Source organism: Parasteatoda tepidariorum, chromosome 5 (genome assembly GCF_982258835.1).
Source record: "Parasteatoda tepidariorum strain Cologne lab strain chromosome 5, Ptep-v5.0, whole genome shotgun sequence".
NCBI lineage: Eukaryota > Metazoa > Arthropoda > Arachnida > Araneae > Theridiidae > Parasteatoda > Parasteatoda tepidariorum.
Genome location: NC_141759.1, coordinates 6750214 through 6767209, shown reverse-complemented (window position 1 = coordinate 6767209; position 16996 = coordinate 6750214). Strand labels below are relative to the sequence as shown.

Genomic DNA, 16996 nt, shown 5'->3' with positions numbered 1-16996 from the left:
CGGCAAAAAAAAGAAAAAAAAACTATAGTATATCAAAATATCATACCCTAACGTATGAGTATGCAGAGATTTTATTATTTGAGGCTGAAGTGAATTTTTTATGCTTTTTGTAAAAATTTATTGTAGTGGTAGCTAAGTTAATGTTTTAATGTATTAGTTTTTATTTACTTTATTATTATCAACACCACTACATATAAGTGATTTTAAAGTTCATTTTTCAGGGCCACTTTGTTTCAGCTCTTTTGTAAAGGGCCGGAAGGCCTCCAACGCCCAGTTCCACTACAACGAACGAACGAATTCAGCTCTTTTGTCGTAAGGCTTTTATAATGTTGGCAAAATTACCAAAAATTCAGGAAGCTTTGGTTTTAAATGTCTACCACTCCATAAAATATTTTGTGAAAAAGCGTAGTAATTGGCGGACCTGCATAAATAACGCAGAAGATATCTCATCAACGAAATTCGGCCAGCAACAATTTTTCTTTTTAGTTCTCCAGACCTTTTTTTTAATTTTTAAACACTTTTCAAGTTTATGTTAGATTAAAACTCTTGAAACAGTTTTGTTTGCAAATACTTTACGTTTTAAACTTGTATGTAGAAAAATCTTAATTATTTACAACAGTCGTTGAACAGCCGACTCGAACCAATTTTTAAGGTTTACTACTTCTAATGTTCAACTCTGTAGCCTTGTAATTTTGAGCCCAATGCATTAGACAAGGGAACTCCTGGATCAAATATTGGGAGAAATTTGCCTTCTCAGACGACTTATTGATGGAACTAATTCTCATTTGCGTTACATGGGGAGGAAAATCCCTCCCACGGCTAGTCTGACGGCAAGGGGACTCTCATCCATGATCCGTCTACCACTGAGAATATTTCACGTCAGCACCGTAGTCGGTCCCAGCCGGAAGCGGAATTTGCGGCACCGCCATCCCTGGGATTTGAACCCGGTTCACCTCATTGGAAGGCAAACGATCTATCCCCTGCGCCATCACAACTCAATGTATATAGATTGAATGAAATGTACATAAATCAGAGATCTTACACTATGTTTCATACAAAATGTAACAAAAAATCGCTCTTGTCCAATGAGAGAGATCGAAGAAATCTGATTAAAATTGAGAAAATAGTTTCGGGAGGAGGATGAGTGTAGTGATTTGAGGTTTAATCAACACAATTTATCTTCTTATTTATATTTCAAAGTCATGATTATTTATTTATTTGTAGTGTCATGATTAAAAAAAATTGAATATATATATACCTTTCATAAACCATAAGATACTCCAAGTCAGGTTTTTAATTGAATTTAACATTAACAGTTGGTAATTACTGCTTTGATCAAACTTTGAAAACAAATTAACATTTTATGACATTGCAGCGTTTGAGAAAAGCAAAAATGAAAAAAAAAAAGGACAGAATCAATTTGTCTTTAAAAATATGCTTTTATTATTGTTTCTATAAACTTACATATTTAGGATCGAAGTTAAATTTTTTTTAAAATTTAACCGAGAACAGCTCCTAAAGATTGACTAACAGCCGCTGCAGAATTTCCGATTGAGCTGAAGTCGATTTGACCTATATTGGAGGTACTCAATATGTGTATGAGGGTAGCCACCAGTTCCAGAAGAGCTTGTATAACTACTTCAGCTTGAGATGCTCCGGCAGAAGTAGCACTGACTTGTCCGATCAAGTTAGATACAACGGATTGCAAGGCACCTACATTCAATACCCCACCTGAGGCCAAACTGGAAGCAGCTGAACTGATTCTGGATTGAGATGCTCCAGAATTAATTCGTGAAGCAGCGGATGCACTAGCTCCTGCAGCACTTCCATATCCAGTTTGTACACCTTGGCCATAGCCTCCTGCTGCAGCACCTGCACCAGAAGCTGCACCACCTCCAGAACTGTATCCGGTTTGTACTGCTTGGCCATAACCACCGGCGGCTGCTCCAGCACCTAAAAGGGGTTTTTATGTACTTATAAATTTTGAAAGAAAAAGCATCAAACTCATGCATCATTTTTTAAAAATTTGATAAAAAGTGTTAAAATGATTTTGTGCAATCCATTATTTGTATTGTGATAAATATCACGGCTAATTTTAGGTAATAAGACAACCAGACGGTATAGTGTACAGGAAGACGACTTAACGTCAGAACGATCCTGGGTTCGAGTGCCATGGATGTTCCTTCCTTCATTGTGATATCTGTTCTTACTTTGGGAACAGCGTTGGCCTACCTAATGTCCTGCCCCTGAAATAGTGAACCAAAAATCTACCCTACTGCATACCTGAGTGGCGAGTATAAATCTGGTGGGCATTGGAAAAAAGATAAATGATAATTGTTTCTCTTCTCTTTTGCTGTTTACGTGAATACCCCAAATAAAAAAATTTTAAAAGAAAGAAAATGTGATAATTTTAATTTAATAAATGTTTTAAATTTAGCTTCTGCTGTTTAAAACCAAATGGTGCATAGGAAAATCATCAATCCAGTCTGTACCTTTGCAGAATTCGGGCAAGGAGCATGATTCACGTACATCTGCTGGCGTTCATTGTTTGATTACGTCGGGAACACTCTACAAATTCCCTACCAATAACGACAAGGGAGTTGCATCCAGAAAACAAGATATAATATCAATTGATTTCAAAATTATCGTAAATATTTCATGATAGGCTTGTCATTTTCTGCTCCTCGTCAGGTAATTTAAACATATAATGAAGATGTCTGAAACGCGTAAATACGTTTCCATTATTAATTGATGAGATAACTCGAATATTGCTTCCCAGATTTCTTTATTGAGAAATAAGTATAAAAAAGCAAAAAAATTAATGTAAAAAGGAAATCAATAAAAATAAATCGATATAAGCTAATGTAATCGGTATAATCTAAAAATCGATATAATCTAAATCAATATTACGAAAAAATGAATTTTAAAAAAAACTCTATTAATTAGAGACAAGATTCTAATATTTCAAAATTTCATTTATGTATTCAAATATCCGTCAAAGATCATTGTACGATATTGGAATAATAAACATGCAAAAAATAGATTAAGACACTATTATTCGTTGCTCAAACGCAACTCCAGAGAGAGGATTGGAAATAGAAAACTGAGTAAAAAATTTTCATTAAGATATTTACCTGCTCCAGCACCATAACCTTGCCCTGCCCCTTGTCCATAACCACCTGCACCGGCACCAGATCCTGAACCAGCACCATACCCTTGTCCTGCACCTTGGCCATATCCTCCTGCTCCTGCAGAAGCGGCAGCACTGCCTGTACTACCACCTGTAGCAATTATATTCTCTGTTTGAGTAGTTGTAACTACATTTTGGGTCTGTGACACTTGTGATGCGGTTGATCCACTGGCAGTTCCTACTGAATATGCTCCTGCTGATCCAGAACCAGTACCATAACCTTGACCAGCTCCTTGTCCGTATCCTCCAGCAGCTCCAGCACCTGCTCCTGCACCAGATCCTGCACCAGCACCATAGCCTTGACCTGCTCCTTGTCCATAACCTCTAGCTCCTCCTGCTCCAGCACCTGCTCCGGCACCTGCAGAGGCTGCTGCCCCTGCACCGGCTGCAGATCCTGCACCAACGCCATAGCCTTGACCTACTCCTTGTCCATATCCTCCAGAAGCTCCAGCACCTGCTCCTGCACCATAGCCTTGACCTGCTCCTTGTCCATAAACTCCTGCACCTGCTGCAGCTGCAGCTCCGGCACCAGCTCCAGAGCCTGCACCAGCACCATAGCCTTGACCTGCTCCTCGTCCATAACCTCCTGCTCCACCTGCTCCTGCACCTGCTGCAGCTCCTGCACCTGCTGCAGCTCCGGCACTAGCTCCAGCTCCTGCACCAGCACCATATCCTTGACCTGTTCCTTGTCCATATCCACCAGCTGCTCCAGCACCAGATCCTGCACCAGCACCATAGCCTTGACCTGTTCCTTGTCCATAACCTCTAGCTCCTCCTGCTCCAGTACCTGCTCCGGCACCTACAGAGGCTGCTGCCCCTGCACCGGCTCCAGATCCTGCACCAACGCCATATCCTTGACCTGTTCCTTGTCCATATCCACCAGCAGCTCCAGCACCAGAACCTGCACCAGCACCATAGCCTTGACCTGCTCCTTGTCCGTAACCTCCGGCTCCACCTGCTCCTGCACCTGCTGCAGCTGCAGCTCCGGCACCAGCTCCAGAGCCTGCACCAGCACCATAGCCTTGACCTGTTCCTTGTCCATAACCTCTAGCTCCTCCTGCTCCAGCACCTGCTCCGGCACCTGCAGAGGCTGCTGCCCCTGCACCGGCTCCAGATCCTGCACCAACGCCATATCCTTGACCTGTTCCTTGTCCATATCCACCAGCAGCTCCAGCACCAGAACCTGCACCAGCACCAGCACCATAGCCTTGACCTGCTCCTTGTCCGTAACCTCCGGCTCCACCTGCTCCTGCACCTGCAGCTCCGGCACCAGCTCCAGAGCCTGCACCAGCACCATAGCCTTGACCTGCTCCTTGTCCATATCCTCCAGCGGTTCCAGCACCAGCACTTGCTCCAGCGCCAGCACCATAGCCTTGACCTGCTCCTTGTCCGTAACCTCCTGCTCCTCCTGCACCTGCTCCTGCACCAGCACCTGCTCCTGCACCATAGCCTTGACCTGCTCCTTGTCCATAACCTCCTGCTCCTCCTGCACCTGCTCCTGCGCCAGAGCCTGTGCCAGCACCATAGCCTTGACCTGCACCTTGGCCGTATCCTCCTGCTCCTGCAGAGGCTGCAGCACTGCCTGTACTACCCGCTGTAGCAATTATATTTTCTGTTTGAGTAGTTGTAACTACATTTTGGATCTGGGAAACTTGTGAAGAGGTTGCTCCACTGGCTGATGCAGCTCCTACTGAATAGGCTCCTGCTGATCCAGAACCAGAACCATAGCCTTGACCTGCTCCTTGTCCATATCCTCCAGCAGCTCCAGCACCAGCACCTGCTCCTGCACCAGATCCAGCTCCAGAACCATAGCCTTGACCTGCTCCTTGTCCATAACCTCCAGCTCCAGAGCCTGCACCAGCACCATAGCCTTGGCCTGCTCCTTGTCCATAACCTCCAGCTCCAGCACCTGCTCCTGCACCAGATCCTGCGCCAGCACCATATCCTTGACCTGCTCCTTGTCCATAACCTCCTGCTCCACCTGCTCCTGTACCTGCTGTAGCTGAAGCTCCGGCACCAGCTCCAGACCCAGCACCAGCACCATAGCCTTGACCTGCTCCTTGTCCATATCCTCCGGCAGCTCCAACACCAGCACCTGCTCCTGCTCCCGACCCTGCGCCAGCACCATAGCCTTCACCTGCTCCTTGTCCATAACCTCCTGCTCCACCTGCTGCACCAGCACCTGCTCCTGCACCAGACCCTGCGCCCGCAACATAGCCTTGACCTGCTCCTTGTCCAGATCCTCCAGCACCTGCTCCTGCACCAGACCCTGCGCCAGCACCATAGCCCTGACCTGCTCCTTGTCCGTAACCTCCTGCTCCACCTGCTCCTGCACCTGCTGCAGCTCCAGCACCAGCTCCGGAGCCTGCACCTGCACCATAGCCTTGACCTGCTCCTTGTCCATATCCCCCACCAGCACCAGCACCTGCTCCTGCACCAGAACCTGCTCCCGCACCATAGCCTTGACCTGCTCCTTGTCCATATCCTCCAGCGGCTCCAGCACCAGCACTTGCCGCTCCTGCACCAGCACCATAGCCTTGACCAGCTCCTTGTCCATAACCTCCTGCTCCTCCTGCACCTGCACCAGCACCTGCTCCTGCACCATAGCCTGTGCCAGCACCATAGCCTTGACCTGCTCCTTGTCCATAACCTCCTGCTCCTCCTGCACCTGCTCCTGCGCCAGAGCCTGTGCCAGCACCATAGCCTTGACCTGCACCTTGGCCGTATCCTCCTGCTCCTGCAGAGGCTGCAGCACTGCCTGTACTACCAGCTGTAGCAATTATATTTTCTGTTTGAGTAGTTGTAACTACATTTTGGGTCTGGGAAACTTGTGATGAGGTTGCTCCACTGGCTGATGCAGCTCCTACTGAATAGGCTCCTGCTGATCCAGAACCAGTACCATAGCCTTGACCTGCTCCTTGTCCATATCCTCCAGCAGCTCCAGCACCTGCTCCTGCACCAGATCCAGCTCCAGAACCATAGCCTTGACCTGCTCCTTGTCCATAACCTCCAGCTCCAGAGCCTGCACCAGTACCATAGCCTTGACCTGCTCCTTGTCCATAACCTCCAGCTCCTCCTGCTCCAGCACCTGCTCCTGCACCTCCACCAGTTCCTGCGCCAGCACCATAGCCTTGACCAGCTCCTTGTCCATAACCTCCGGCTCCTCCTGCTCCAGCACCTGCTCCTGCACCAGATCCTGCGCCAGCACCATATCCTTGACCTGCTCCTTGTCCATAACCTCCGGCTCCACCTGCTCCGGCACCTGCTGCAGCTGCAGCTCCGGCACCAGCTCCAGACCCTGCACCAGCACCATAGCCTTGACCTGCTCCTTGTCTATAACCTCCAGCTCCTCCTGCTCCAGCACCTGCTCCTGCACCAGATCCTGCGCCAGCACCATATCCTTGACCTGCTCCTTGTCTATAACCTCCGGCTCCACCTGCTCCTGCACCTGCTGCAGCTGCAGTGCCAGAGCCGGCACCAGAACCATAGCCTTGACTTGCTCCTTGTCCATAACCTCCTGCTCCACCTGCTCCTGCACCTGCTGCAGCTCCGGCACCAGCTCCAGAGCCTGCACCAGCACCATAGCCTTGACCTGCTCCTTGTGCATAGCCTCCAGCTCCACCTGCTCCGGCACCTGCAGCAGCTGCTGCCCCTGCACCAGCTCCAAATCCTGCACCCATTCCATAGCCTTGACCTGCTCCTTGTCCATATCCGCTACCAGCTCCAGCACCTGCTCCTGCACCTCCACCAGTTCCTGCGCCAGCACCATAGCCTTGACCAGCTCCTTGTCCATAAATTCCGGCTCCACCTGCTCCTGCACCTGCTGCAGCTGCAGCGCCAGAGCCGGCACCAGAACCATAGCCTTGACTTGCTCCTTGTCCATATCCTCCAGCTCCACCTGCTCCGGCACCTGCAGCAGCTGCTGCCCCTGCTCCAGCTCCATAGCCTTGACCAGCTCCTTGTCCATATCCGCTACCAGCTCCTGCACCAGCACCTGCTGCTGCACCAGACCCTGCGCCCGCACCATATCCTTGACCTGCTCCTTGTCCATATCCTCCAGCAGCTCCAGCACCAGCACCTGCTGCTGCACCAGATCCTGCGCCAGCACCATAGCCTTGACCTGCTCCTTGTCCATAACCTCCTGCTCCACCTGCTCCTGCACCTGCTGCAGCAGCAGCTCCGGCACCAGCTCCAGAGCCTGCACCATACCCTTGACCTGCTCCTTGTCCATATCCTCCTGCAGCTCCAGCACCTGCTCTTGCACCAGATCCTGCTCCAGCACCATAGCCTTGACCTGCTCCTTGTCCATATCCTCCAGCAACACCAGCACCTGCTCCTGCACCAGATCCTGCGCCAGCACCATAGCCTTGACCTGCTCCTTGTCCATAACCTCCTGCTCCACCTGCTCCTGTTGCAGCTGCAGCTCCGGCACCAGCTCCAGAGCCTGCACCAGCTCCATAGCCTTGACCTGCTCCTTGTCCATATCCTCCACCAGCTCCAGCGCCAGCACCTGCTCCTGCACCAGACCCTGCTCCCGCACCATAGCCTTGATCTGCTCCTTGTCCATATCCTCCAGCGGCTCCAGCACCTGCTCCTGCACCAGCACCATAGCCTTGACCTGCTCCTTGTCCATAACCTTCTGCTCCTCCTGCACCTGCGCTAGAGCCTGCGCCAGCACCATAGCCTTGACCTGCTCCTTGGCCGTATCCTCCTGCTCCTGCAGAGGCGGCAGCACTGCCTGTACTACCAGCTGTAGCAATTATATTTTCTGTTTGAGTAGTTGTAACTACATTTTGGGTCTGGGAAACTTGTGATGAGGTTGCTCCGCTGGCTGATGCAGTTCCAACTGAATAGGCTCCTGCTGATCCTGAACCAGTACCATAGCCTTGACCTGCTCCTTGTCCATATCCTCCAGCACCTGCCCCTGCACCGGCTCCAGATCCTGCACCAGTGCCATAGCCTTGACCTACTCCTTGTCCATATCCCCCAGCAGCTCCAGCACCTGCGCCTGCTCCTGCACCTGCTCCTGCTCCTACACCTGATCCTGCGCCTGCACCATAGCCTTGACCTGCTCCTTGTCCATAACCTCCTGCTCCACCTGCTGCAGCTGCAGCTCCTGCACCAGCTCCAGAGCCTGCACCTGCACCATAGCCTTGACCTGCTCCTTGTCCATAACCTCCTGCTCCACCTGCTGCAGCTGCAGCACCAGCTCCAGAGCCTGCACCAGCACCATATCCTTGACCTGCTCCTTGTCCATAACCTCCAGCTCCACCTGCTCCGGCACCTGCAGCAGCAGCTGCTGCCCCTGCACCAGCTCCAGATCCTGCTCCAGCTCCATAGCCTTGACCTGCTCCTTGTCCATATCCTCCACCAGCTCCAGCACCTGATCCTGCTCCAGAACCTGCACCCGCACCATAGCCTTGACCTGCTCCTTGTCCATATCCTCCTGCGGCTCCAGCACCAGCACCTGCTCCTGCACCATAGCCTTGACCTGCTCCTTGTCCATAACCTCCTGCTCCTCCTGCACCTGCTCCTACGCCAGAGCCTGTGCCAGCACCATAGCCTTGACCTGCACCTTGGCCGTATCCTCCTGCTCCTGCTGAGGCTGCAGCACTGCCTGTACTACCAGCTGCAGCAATTATATTTTCTGTTTGAGTAGTTGTAACTACATTTTGGGTCTGGGAAACTTGTGATGAGGTTGCTCCACTGGCTGATGCAGTTCCAACTGAATAGGCTCCTGCTGATCCTGAACCAGTACCATAGCCTTGACCGGCTCCTTGTCCATATCCTCCAGCACCAGCACCTGCTCCTGCACCAGCTCCAGCTCCAGCACCATAGCCTTGACCTGCTCCTTGTCCATAACCACCAGCTCCTCCTGTTCCAGCACCCGCTCCGGCACCTGCAGAGGCTGCTGCCCCTGCACCGGCTCCAGATCCTGCACCAGCGCCATAGCCTTGACCTACTCCTTGTCCATATCCTCCAGCAGCTCCAGCACTCGCTGATGCTGATGCTCCTGCGCTGGAGGAAACCTCATTTTCTGCTGAAACTTGAGAAAACATTCTGACGAGACTACCAATTTCGTTCAAAAAAGTCTGGTCAACTGTGCCAGTAGTTTGCAAGAATGCTCCTCTTAATGCGTCAATGATTGCTTGGATCTTAACGCTGTTTGGAACACCAATATTTTCCGAAAAAGCTATTTCTGACACAGATGAGGCAAAAGCCATGTTTAAAGCTTGCAATTTCGATCTTGAATTACTTGGATTTCTTTCAATTGCGAGGATTATAGTGTCACTAATTGAAGAAATGTCATCCATCTGAGTTGAAGATAGAGTTCCAGATTGGGCCATGGCAGCGTTAAAGGCTCCAATGAAACCTTCTGCCAGCTGTGTGTTGTCCCATGGGCTTGCAGCCTTCAGAGGTGATATACTCCAAAGGCAAAGAACAAGAAATAGAAGAGAAAATCGAGTAGGCAACATTTTGATTGTAAAGCAATCTTCAGTTGTTCTCAATAGAGTGATTTTGCTAGGCTGTTACCTCTCTTTTTATACTGCATTTTTCGTGACTTGTCGAAGCAAGAAGTCACGACATGAAAGATTCCAGCTGTCTTTTGACTGCGCAGTTGAACAAGACGCAGGTACATCGTGACAAGACAGATTCTTATTTGAATTTTCTACTACGCAGTTTCGACCTGTTCATGAATATGTAATATTTCCTTGCTACTCATGCCTGCTTGGTACTCCGCATTTTTCCCGTTTCATTAAAAAGTTCTTTTTAATCACACTGTCTTCAAATTATGTAAAACACAAATAAATTAAGAACTTTTCTAATTATTAAGAGATATAAATTTTCCTACTACCATTTTTTGACAAATACGTAAAGTAACTAGACATTTAAAACAGTGTCTCCAGCATTAAAATTGGTTTAATTTCGGAAAATACAGTCAGACCCAAATTAAGCGAATTCATGGGGACCGAAAATATTATTCGCTAAATCGAGGATAATTCATAATATCAGGGGTATAATAAAAAAATTGATTATCTATATGGAATATCCGAACATCTCTAATAATCAAATACGGAAAACAAAAAAAAAATCTTACACTTTTTATTCAGGAATTTAAAATACAGCGAATGATTACGCGCTGATTAATTTGAAATTTTAAATCATTTAGTGAGAAAGGGTTGCTTATTTTTCTTTATTTCTTACTTTATAAAAAAGTTTACTTCTTCATTTGCTGCATTAGGTAAGTTTTCACTGTTTCGAAACTGTGCAAAGCATCAGAAAAATAGCAGTTATCACTATAGATATATTATCATCGACTTCTGTGTCAGAGTCACTATTCATTGTTTCTTACAAATCTACTTCAGTAGCTTTATAAAATGTGTTAAATCGCGAAATTCGGTAAATAGGGGTTCGTTAAACCGGAGTTTGACTTTATTAATAAATTGAGATTATTAGAAAACGGGATTATTTCTTATTAGTAACTTGTAATACTGTTTAAAAGAAAACTTTTCATTTAGTTATACTAACTTTAATTAAGGAAATTTAAGTTATTTAACTTAACATTACATTTAGATTATATTAACATTTATAGATTTAGATTAACATTTTAGATTATTTAGATTATATTAACATTTAGATTATATTAACATTTAGATTATATTAACATTTAGATTATTATACTAACTTAAGTTTAACAAACTTAAATTATAAGAATTTTATTGACCACTATACATAAATAACCTTAACAAATGTATTAAAGTCCCATAAATATTATTTGAAAATAAGTGCGTGAATGTTATGTAAAAATATTATCTGTTTATAAAAATGAAACAAATTTTTTAGGACAACCACTGCGACGAATCTCAACCAGAAAGTGTGGATTAACAGAAGTTTTGATCTAATCAGAATTTTAATCTAATTTCTTTTCCTGTTTAAACGCATCCAATAATGAAACTGTTTTAAACCTATCTTCTTTCTCTGCCGCAAAATTTGTAAATATTTCCATTTGGACTTAAATTTTTTCTAATGTGACAGTAAGCGTATTTACTTTTATACTAAATAGATTATACGAGGAGAGATTAACGAAGAAAATTAAGAAAAATAACAATAAGTTTTATATCAATTAGTATTAATACAATATTCAAAAGCACTCGTCCTTACGGATATAATCGTGGGAACTGATGGCGAGAATATATCTCATTTCCTTATTTTTTCGACTTTTTATTTTTTATTTACTATTTTTTATTTATTATATTTTTTTATTTATTATATTTTTTTATTTATTATTTTTTTATTTATTATATTTTTTATTTATTATATTTTATTTATTATATACGACTTTTTATTTATATCTACCTATCCACGAAGTTACACTAAATAGACCATTAACTGTCTTGCCTGCTTTCGAACGAGACAATACACAATAGCATTTTGGTACGGTACATTTATTTACGTCACACTAGAGATCCATAATGGACTATTGGCGACGGTCTGCTGAAGACTACTGAGGATGATTCGGAGACAGCATACGTACATCACATCCTGTTTAACAGGGAGGACGCATTCACACACCGTCCATCCATCCGTAGATCATAATTTTGATCTGAGTCTGAGCACGATCAATTTCCGATCCAGTACCTCTAGTATCTTGACTTGCATCTTTTACCAGTATCTTGACTTGTTATGAGAGCTTGGAGGACTACCCCGGACGGATTTAGCGTGCAGTAACCATTTTGTATGCTGGGGTTACTGCGGCCGGCGGGTTCACAATAATTTGGACATGGGCAGCACCCTACCAGCCATGCTATCTCGGCCCCCAATAATGTTTTGGAGTGTAAAATATAGAAGTTTTGCAGTGGGACCTTTTGTGATTTAAGAACTTTTTTGAGATTGTTCAACGTCTCCAGCACTCTGATCCTAATAGATTGCATTCCTATTTTAGTGGCCCCGCAATGGACTGATTGTTCCCAGAAGAACACCGAAGTCATTCATCACTGGCTGTGGTCAGTGTGTGTGTGCTCGTGATCACTTTGATCAGCCTGCAAAGGGACCGAAGGTTTGTGGTATTAACCATTCCGTCCTGATATTGTATTAAACTGTTCATTAAACCATTCCGTCCTGAAGTGCTCGACTTCACGCGCAGGTCATCGGGCTACCGAAGCAATGGAACCATTCCCTCTGCAGAGGATCAAGATTGCGAAGTCATGTCCTCGGATCATTCCCAAGGATGTTTCACAAACCTCCGCCAATAGCCCATGATGCAGCTTTAGCGCGACGTATATTCCTTTTGGATGTAGTCGGTTCCAATTATAATGAAAGCTTTAATTTCATTTAAAATTTCTTAACTAAACTAAGGAAATGCGAATTGTTGACTATTTTTATATTTAAGAAAATGATAAACAGAAGAGCGGAACGAATAAAGCGGACAAATTTGAAAATCACGAACGACTCTGCGCATGAAAAAACCACAAGTACTCTTACCGGGGAGCAATTTAACAATCCAGCATCATTTAATCACACTATCTCCTGATTGGCATTTTATTAAATAAAAAAAAATTTTTGATTCTTTTTCGTAGTTCTGATAATGCATTTTAAAGAGAATAAGAATTGCACTGCAACTGGAATCAATTATAGCCTAAAGGAAAATCTCCAAAATAATATTGTGAAAACCAAGGTTTTATTTACATTTAACTTAAGTGACTACTAAATGTCCCCACTTCTGTGGTACGTTGGATGTGGTTGAAAGAAGGCGCGATAATATATTTCAGCTTATGATGTGATAAATTAAGGTCATATGTGTTCAAAATACAAATGTCAAAATTGGTCGAATTTGTTACCTAGTGTATTATGCGAATAAGATTGGTTGATTAATTAAAAATATATGATTGTAAATTGAAAAAAAATCTCATTTTTAATCAGTTATTTTGTTTAAAAAAAACTATTAATCTAAACCTAGAATCTCAGTTTCCCTTCAATTTTTTCTCGGTAAAAAGATAATTATATTATTCTATATTTAGAGTAATAATCTCTTTTTGAAGTTGTAAAATATACAGTAATTTCACTAAATTGTGCAGCTACACTAAACGATTTCAAATTATCTTGCAATATAAAAAATTTTTATATTGGTGCTACATTTATCCATTGTTGCCGGTGCATTTTTATTCACCAGAAAATCACAGGGTAGGATCCAGTTTTCCCACATTCATTTTCAAATTAGTTTGGTTGTCATCAGCATAAAATTGATATAAGTCATGATGGTAATTTCCTACAAAACTTTTTGTATCCGTAATTTAAATGTATTTGCATGTACCACTATTAAGGGTTGCAGCCAACCGCACCCTACCTCTTCTGATCTTACCGTCCTTGAACTCTACTCACTGAAGAAATCCCAGCTTCTCAGAGACTGGTTGATTCCCTCCACCCACCATTGGTACAAGGGAAATAAGCCTGGAGCTTTTTTGACCCTTCCCTTTGAAAGGAGAGTCTGCACCACCATCTCCCGCCTAGCTACCGGTCATCTTAAAGGTTTACTATTTTCTGAGGGAACTAAAACCTACCCCCTCTGCCCTAAATGCCATCTACACCGGGCTTCCGCCGATCACATCCTGAACTGTCTTCTCTGGGAAGACATTTACTCTACTCCTCTTTTGGTGTTTGATTTTCTTCAGGTCAACGGGTTCATAGATCTGCTCTGACTTCGCCAGGCCAGAAGAGTATTAGCAACAACAACAACTAATATTACGTTTTAGATTTTTTTCTTTTAAATTAGGAATTTAAGAGGATTGTTTTTTTTCAATTATTATTATTGTTAGAATAACGTAGTTCTACGTTACATTTTAAGGTAAAGATATTTAAATCTGTGTCTGATCTTATTAACTGTTAAATTTGTTATAACACTTTTCATTTTAAATATCATTTCAAAAATGATACTAAGAAAAAGGATTATATATATATATATATATATATATATATATATATATATAGAGAGAGAGAGAGAGAGAGAGAGAGAGAGATTTAGTTCAGTAATTTCAACTGTTTCTTGCCAAGAAACAGCAATTATTGCGAATCAATCATCGGGGTGGAAGAGCGAGAGAGAACAGTGGGCTTCGCCCCGACTATCTTCATAATATATGTATTTGTATAATATGTATGTTACCGGCAAAGTAAGAAATCCGGCATTGTATAGAATGCCTAGGCAATGCAGAGAATGCCTAAAATTAGCCGGCAAAGTATGAAATGATTTATATTTCACACATTGCCTAGGCATTCTATAGAATGCCAAATGAGAAGCCGGCAAAGTATAAAATACATCTCCGATTCGTCAAAATGTCATTCAAAAATGACAAATTCAAAACGTCATCCGATTTGATGTTGATTTATTCGTGGATATAATTACATTTACTCGATATTTTAACACTTATTGACGATAGATTACATTTATTCGATATTTTAATACTTACTGACGATAGATTAGAAGAAACATCAGTGTTTGGAGTATCGGGCAAATATATAACGGGCAATGGCACTTGACCTTAAAAAAATATCAGTGTAGGGTATACCGGGCAAATGCATACTGGACAGTGGCACTGAACCTTAAAAAAACATCAGTGTAGGGTATACAAGGAAAATGTATTCCGGGCAGTGGCACTTGAGCTTAAAAAAACATCAGTGCGGGATATACCGGGCAAATGTATACCGGGCAGTGGCACTAGACCTAGAATATATTTCGTACATTCACCAAAGGTCTAGTCATACTAGGTCTATTTAAGTGCCATTGCCCGATATACATTTACCCAGTATATCCTACACTAATGTTTTTTTAAGGTCAAGTGCCACTGCCCGGAATACATTTGCCTTGTATACCCTACACTGATATTTTTTTAAGGTTCAGTGCCACTGCCCGGTATGCATTTACCCGATACTCCAAACGCTGATGTTTCTTCTAATGTATCGTCAGTAAGTATTAAAATATCGAATAAATGTAATTATATCCACGAATAAATTAATATCAAATCGGATGTAATAAATATTTCGGACATTCACCAGAGCGACTATGTGATTGTCAACATTCACCGTAGTAAGTCAACAACCACCAATTTCGTCCATTCGCAGTAACATGCACATCATTTACTTAATAACCTCATCAGGACGTTTATTTCATACTTTGCCTAAATAGCATTTGGTATTCTATACAATTCCTAGGCGTTCTATACAATGCCTAGACAAAGTATGTAATACTTCTCACATTTCATACTTTGCCTAAAAACGTCAGGCATTCTATACAATGCCTAGGTATACTATACAATGCCGGCGTTTCATACTTTGGCGGTAACATATATAATTGTTACAGTAAGTAGATTTCTTTCATGAAGTTTGAAACAGATTTGTATAATTAAACTTTTTTAACTTTTATACAGAATTACCCTTCTTTGTTCATTAAGTCTGTCCTTAAGCTAGAATTTTACTATTGACTTTTTTTCTATGTATTCTTTCGATCAAAATAGCAAATCTATATTATATAAATCGCTAATACGTACGTATGTATGTATGTATCAATAAAACCGATGATATTTCTTTTCTCGCGCTGGCAACAGTTTTCATTTTTAATTGATTGGATTCGGCGCGCAAGAGCACGTAGTGAGCAACCAGATAACAATAACCAGAGTGAGCATTATCACGTTGTTCAATTCAGATTCATGCACTAAAAACATGACAATATTTAATTTAAACTCAATTAGGAATTAATTAATTGAAGTGAGAATGCTTTAAAAGGCCGCTGTTGAATTGATATTTTTCTACTGGGAGCTACCTAAACGTCTAAAAAACGTTTGAGTGTTTGTATTGAATGCATTGAATTTTTTTTATATTTCGCGTTTATTTATGCATTGAATTTTCACTCTTTAAAATGCAGAATATTAGTGAAGCAATATTTGATAATTTATTTTGCTAATATGTTTCTTATTTAGCTAATGTTTTGATTTTTTCACCATGTACGATCTAAATAGCTAATATACTTTTTTTAAAGCCAATAAGAACATTGGTAGAAATCTTCTACATAAGTACAATACTATGTCTTTGATGATAAAATACTATGTCTTTGATGATAATATATTATGTCTTTGTGCTAGAACATTGTGTTCATTGGCGAGCGAGCGCAGCGAGCCATGGTTCACGGCGTGAACCACATAGGATTGCGTAGCAATTCTCGGGGGTTGGCGAGCGTTTGCGAGCAGGGGGCGGAGCCTCCTAGTTTTTATTTAAAATAGATTGTGAGTAGAATAGAAAACAAATGATTCCTATGAAATAAAGTACTAAAAATTAATTTTTGGAAACTAAGAAAGAAGCGTCATCAAGATAATAAAATAAGAAAAAAAAAATTTGAGGATTAGCAATTTGCATATTTTGTAAATACCAAGGAATTCTGAATGCTTTTACTCGACAGCAAATGAAAGCAATCGACAATAAAAGTTAACTAATGCAAATTAGCACCTTTTTTTGTTTCACGAATATAAATTAAATGCTTAATTAATTGATAAAGTAGCTAATTAATTGGAATTGAAACGCTGAGTTTTTTACCTGTCTTCATTTTGAATATTTATGAAGATTTCATGAGAAATGTTATTCCGTTTCAGTTAAATCTGCATTGATTATCATTGAGATTGCGACCTGTCACAGAAAAATACATTTTATGAGTTGCAGGTGTCACTTTTATCACCAAACCTCAATAAAATCTGTCTCTGTTGTCGATTTTATTGACGTATTTATCACGTTGACTACTTTTATTGAAAATATTTTGTCAGTTTT

The 16996-nt window shown here is 42.7% G+C and overlaps 1 protein-coding gene across 50 annotated transcripts; it reads right to left on the bottom strand.

Annotated features, from left to right (window-relative positions):
* Positions 1-1419: 1419 nt before the first annotated feature.
* LOC107446970 (uncharacterized) lies at positions 1420-9728 on the bottom strand. 50 transcript variants are annotated; one of them, XM_087163314.1, is made up of 10 exons: positions 8652-9727; positions 8331-8378; positions 8157-8192; positions 7809-8081; positions 7521-7742; positions 7281-7352; positions 6729-6932; positions 6369-6638; positions 3135-6290; positions 1420-1953 (listed from the first exon to the last, which is right to left on the bottom strand). In XM_087163314.1, exons 1-10 carry the CDS (start codon positions 9664-9666, stop codon positions 1499-1501), a joined length of 5751 nt encoding a protein of 1916 aa, XP_087019440.1. In that variant the 5' UTR covers positions 9667-9727; the 3' UTR covers positions 1420-1498. The 50 variants fall into 50 exon arrangements, with proteins under 50 accessions (XP_087019440.1, XP_087019433.1, XP_087019431.1 ...); XM_087163307.1 differs by lacking the exon at positions 8331-8378 and having other exon boundaries at positions 3135-5084; positions 5160-6290; positions 7809-8276; positions 8451-9728; XM_087163305.1 differs by lacking the exon at positions 8331-8378 and having other exon boundaries at positions 3135-6197; positions 6255-6290; positions 7809-8276; positions 8451-9728.
* Positions 9729-16996: the final 7268 nt, after the last annotated feature.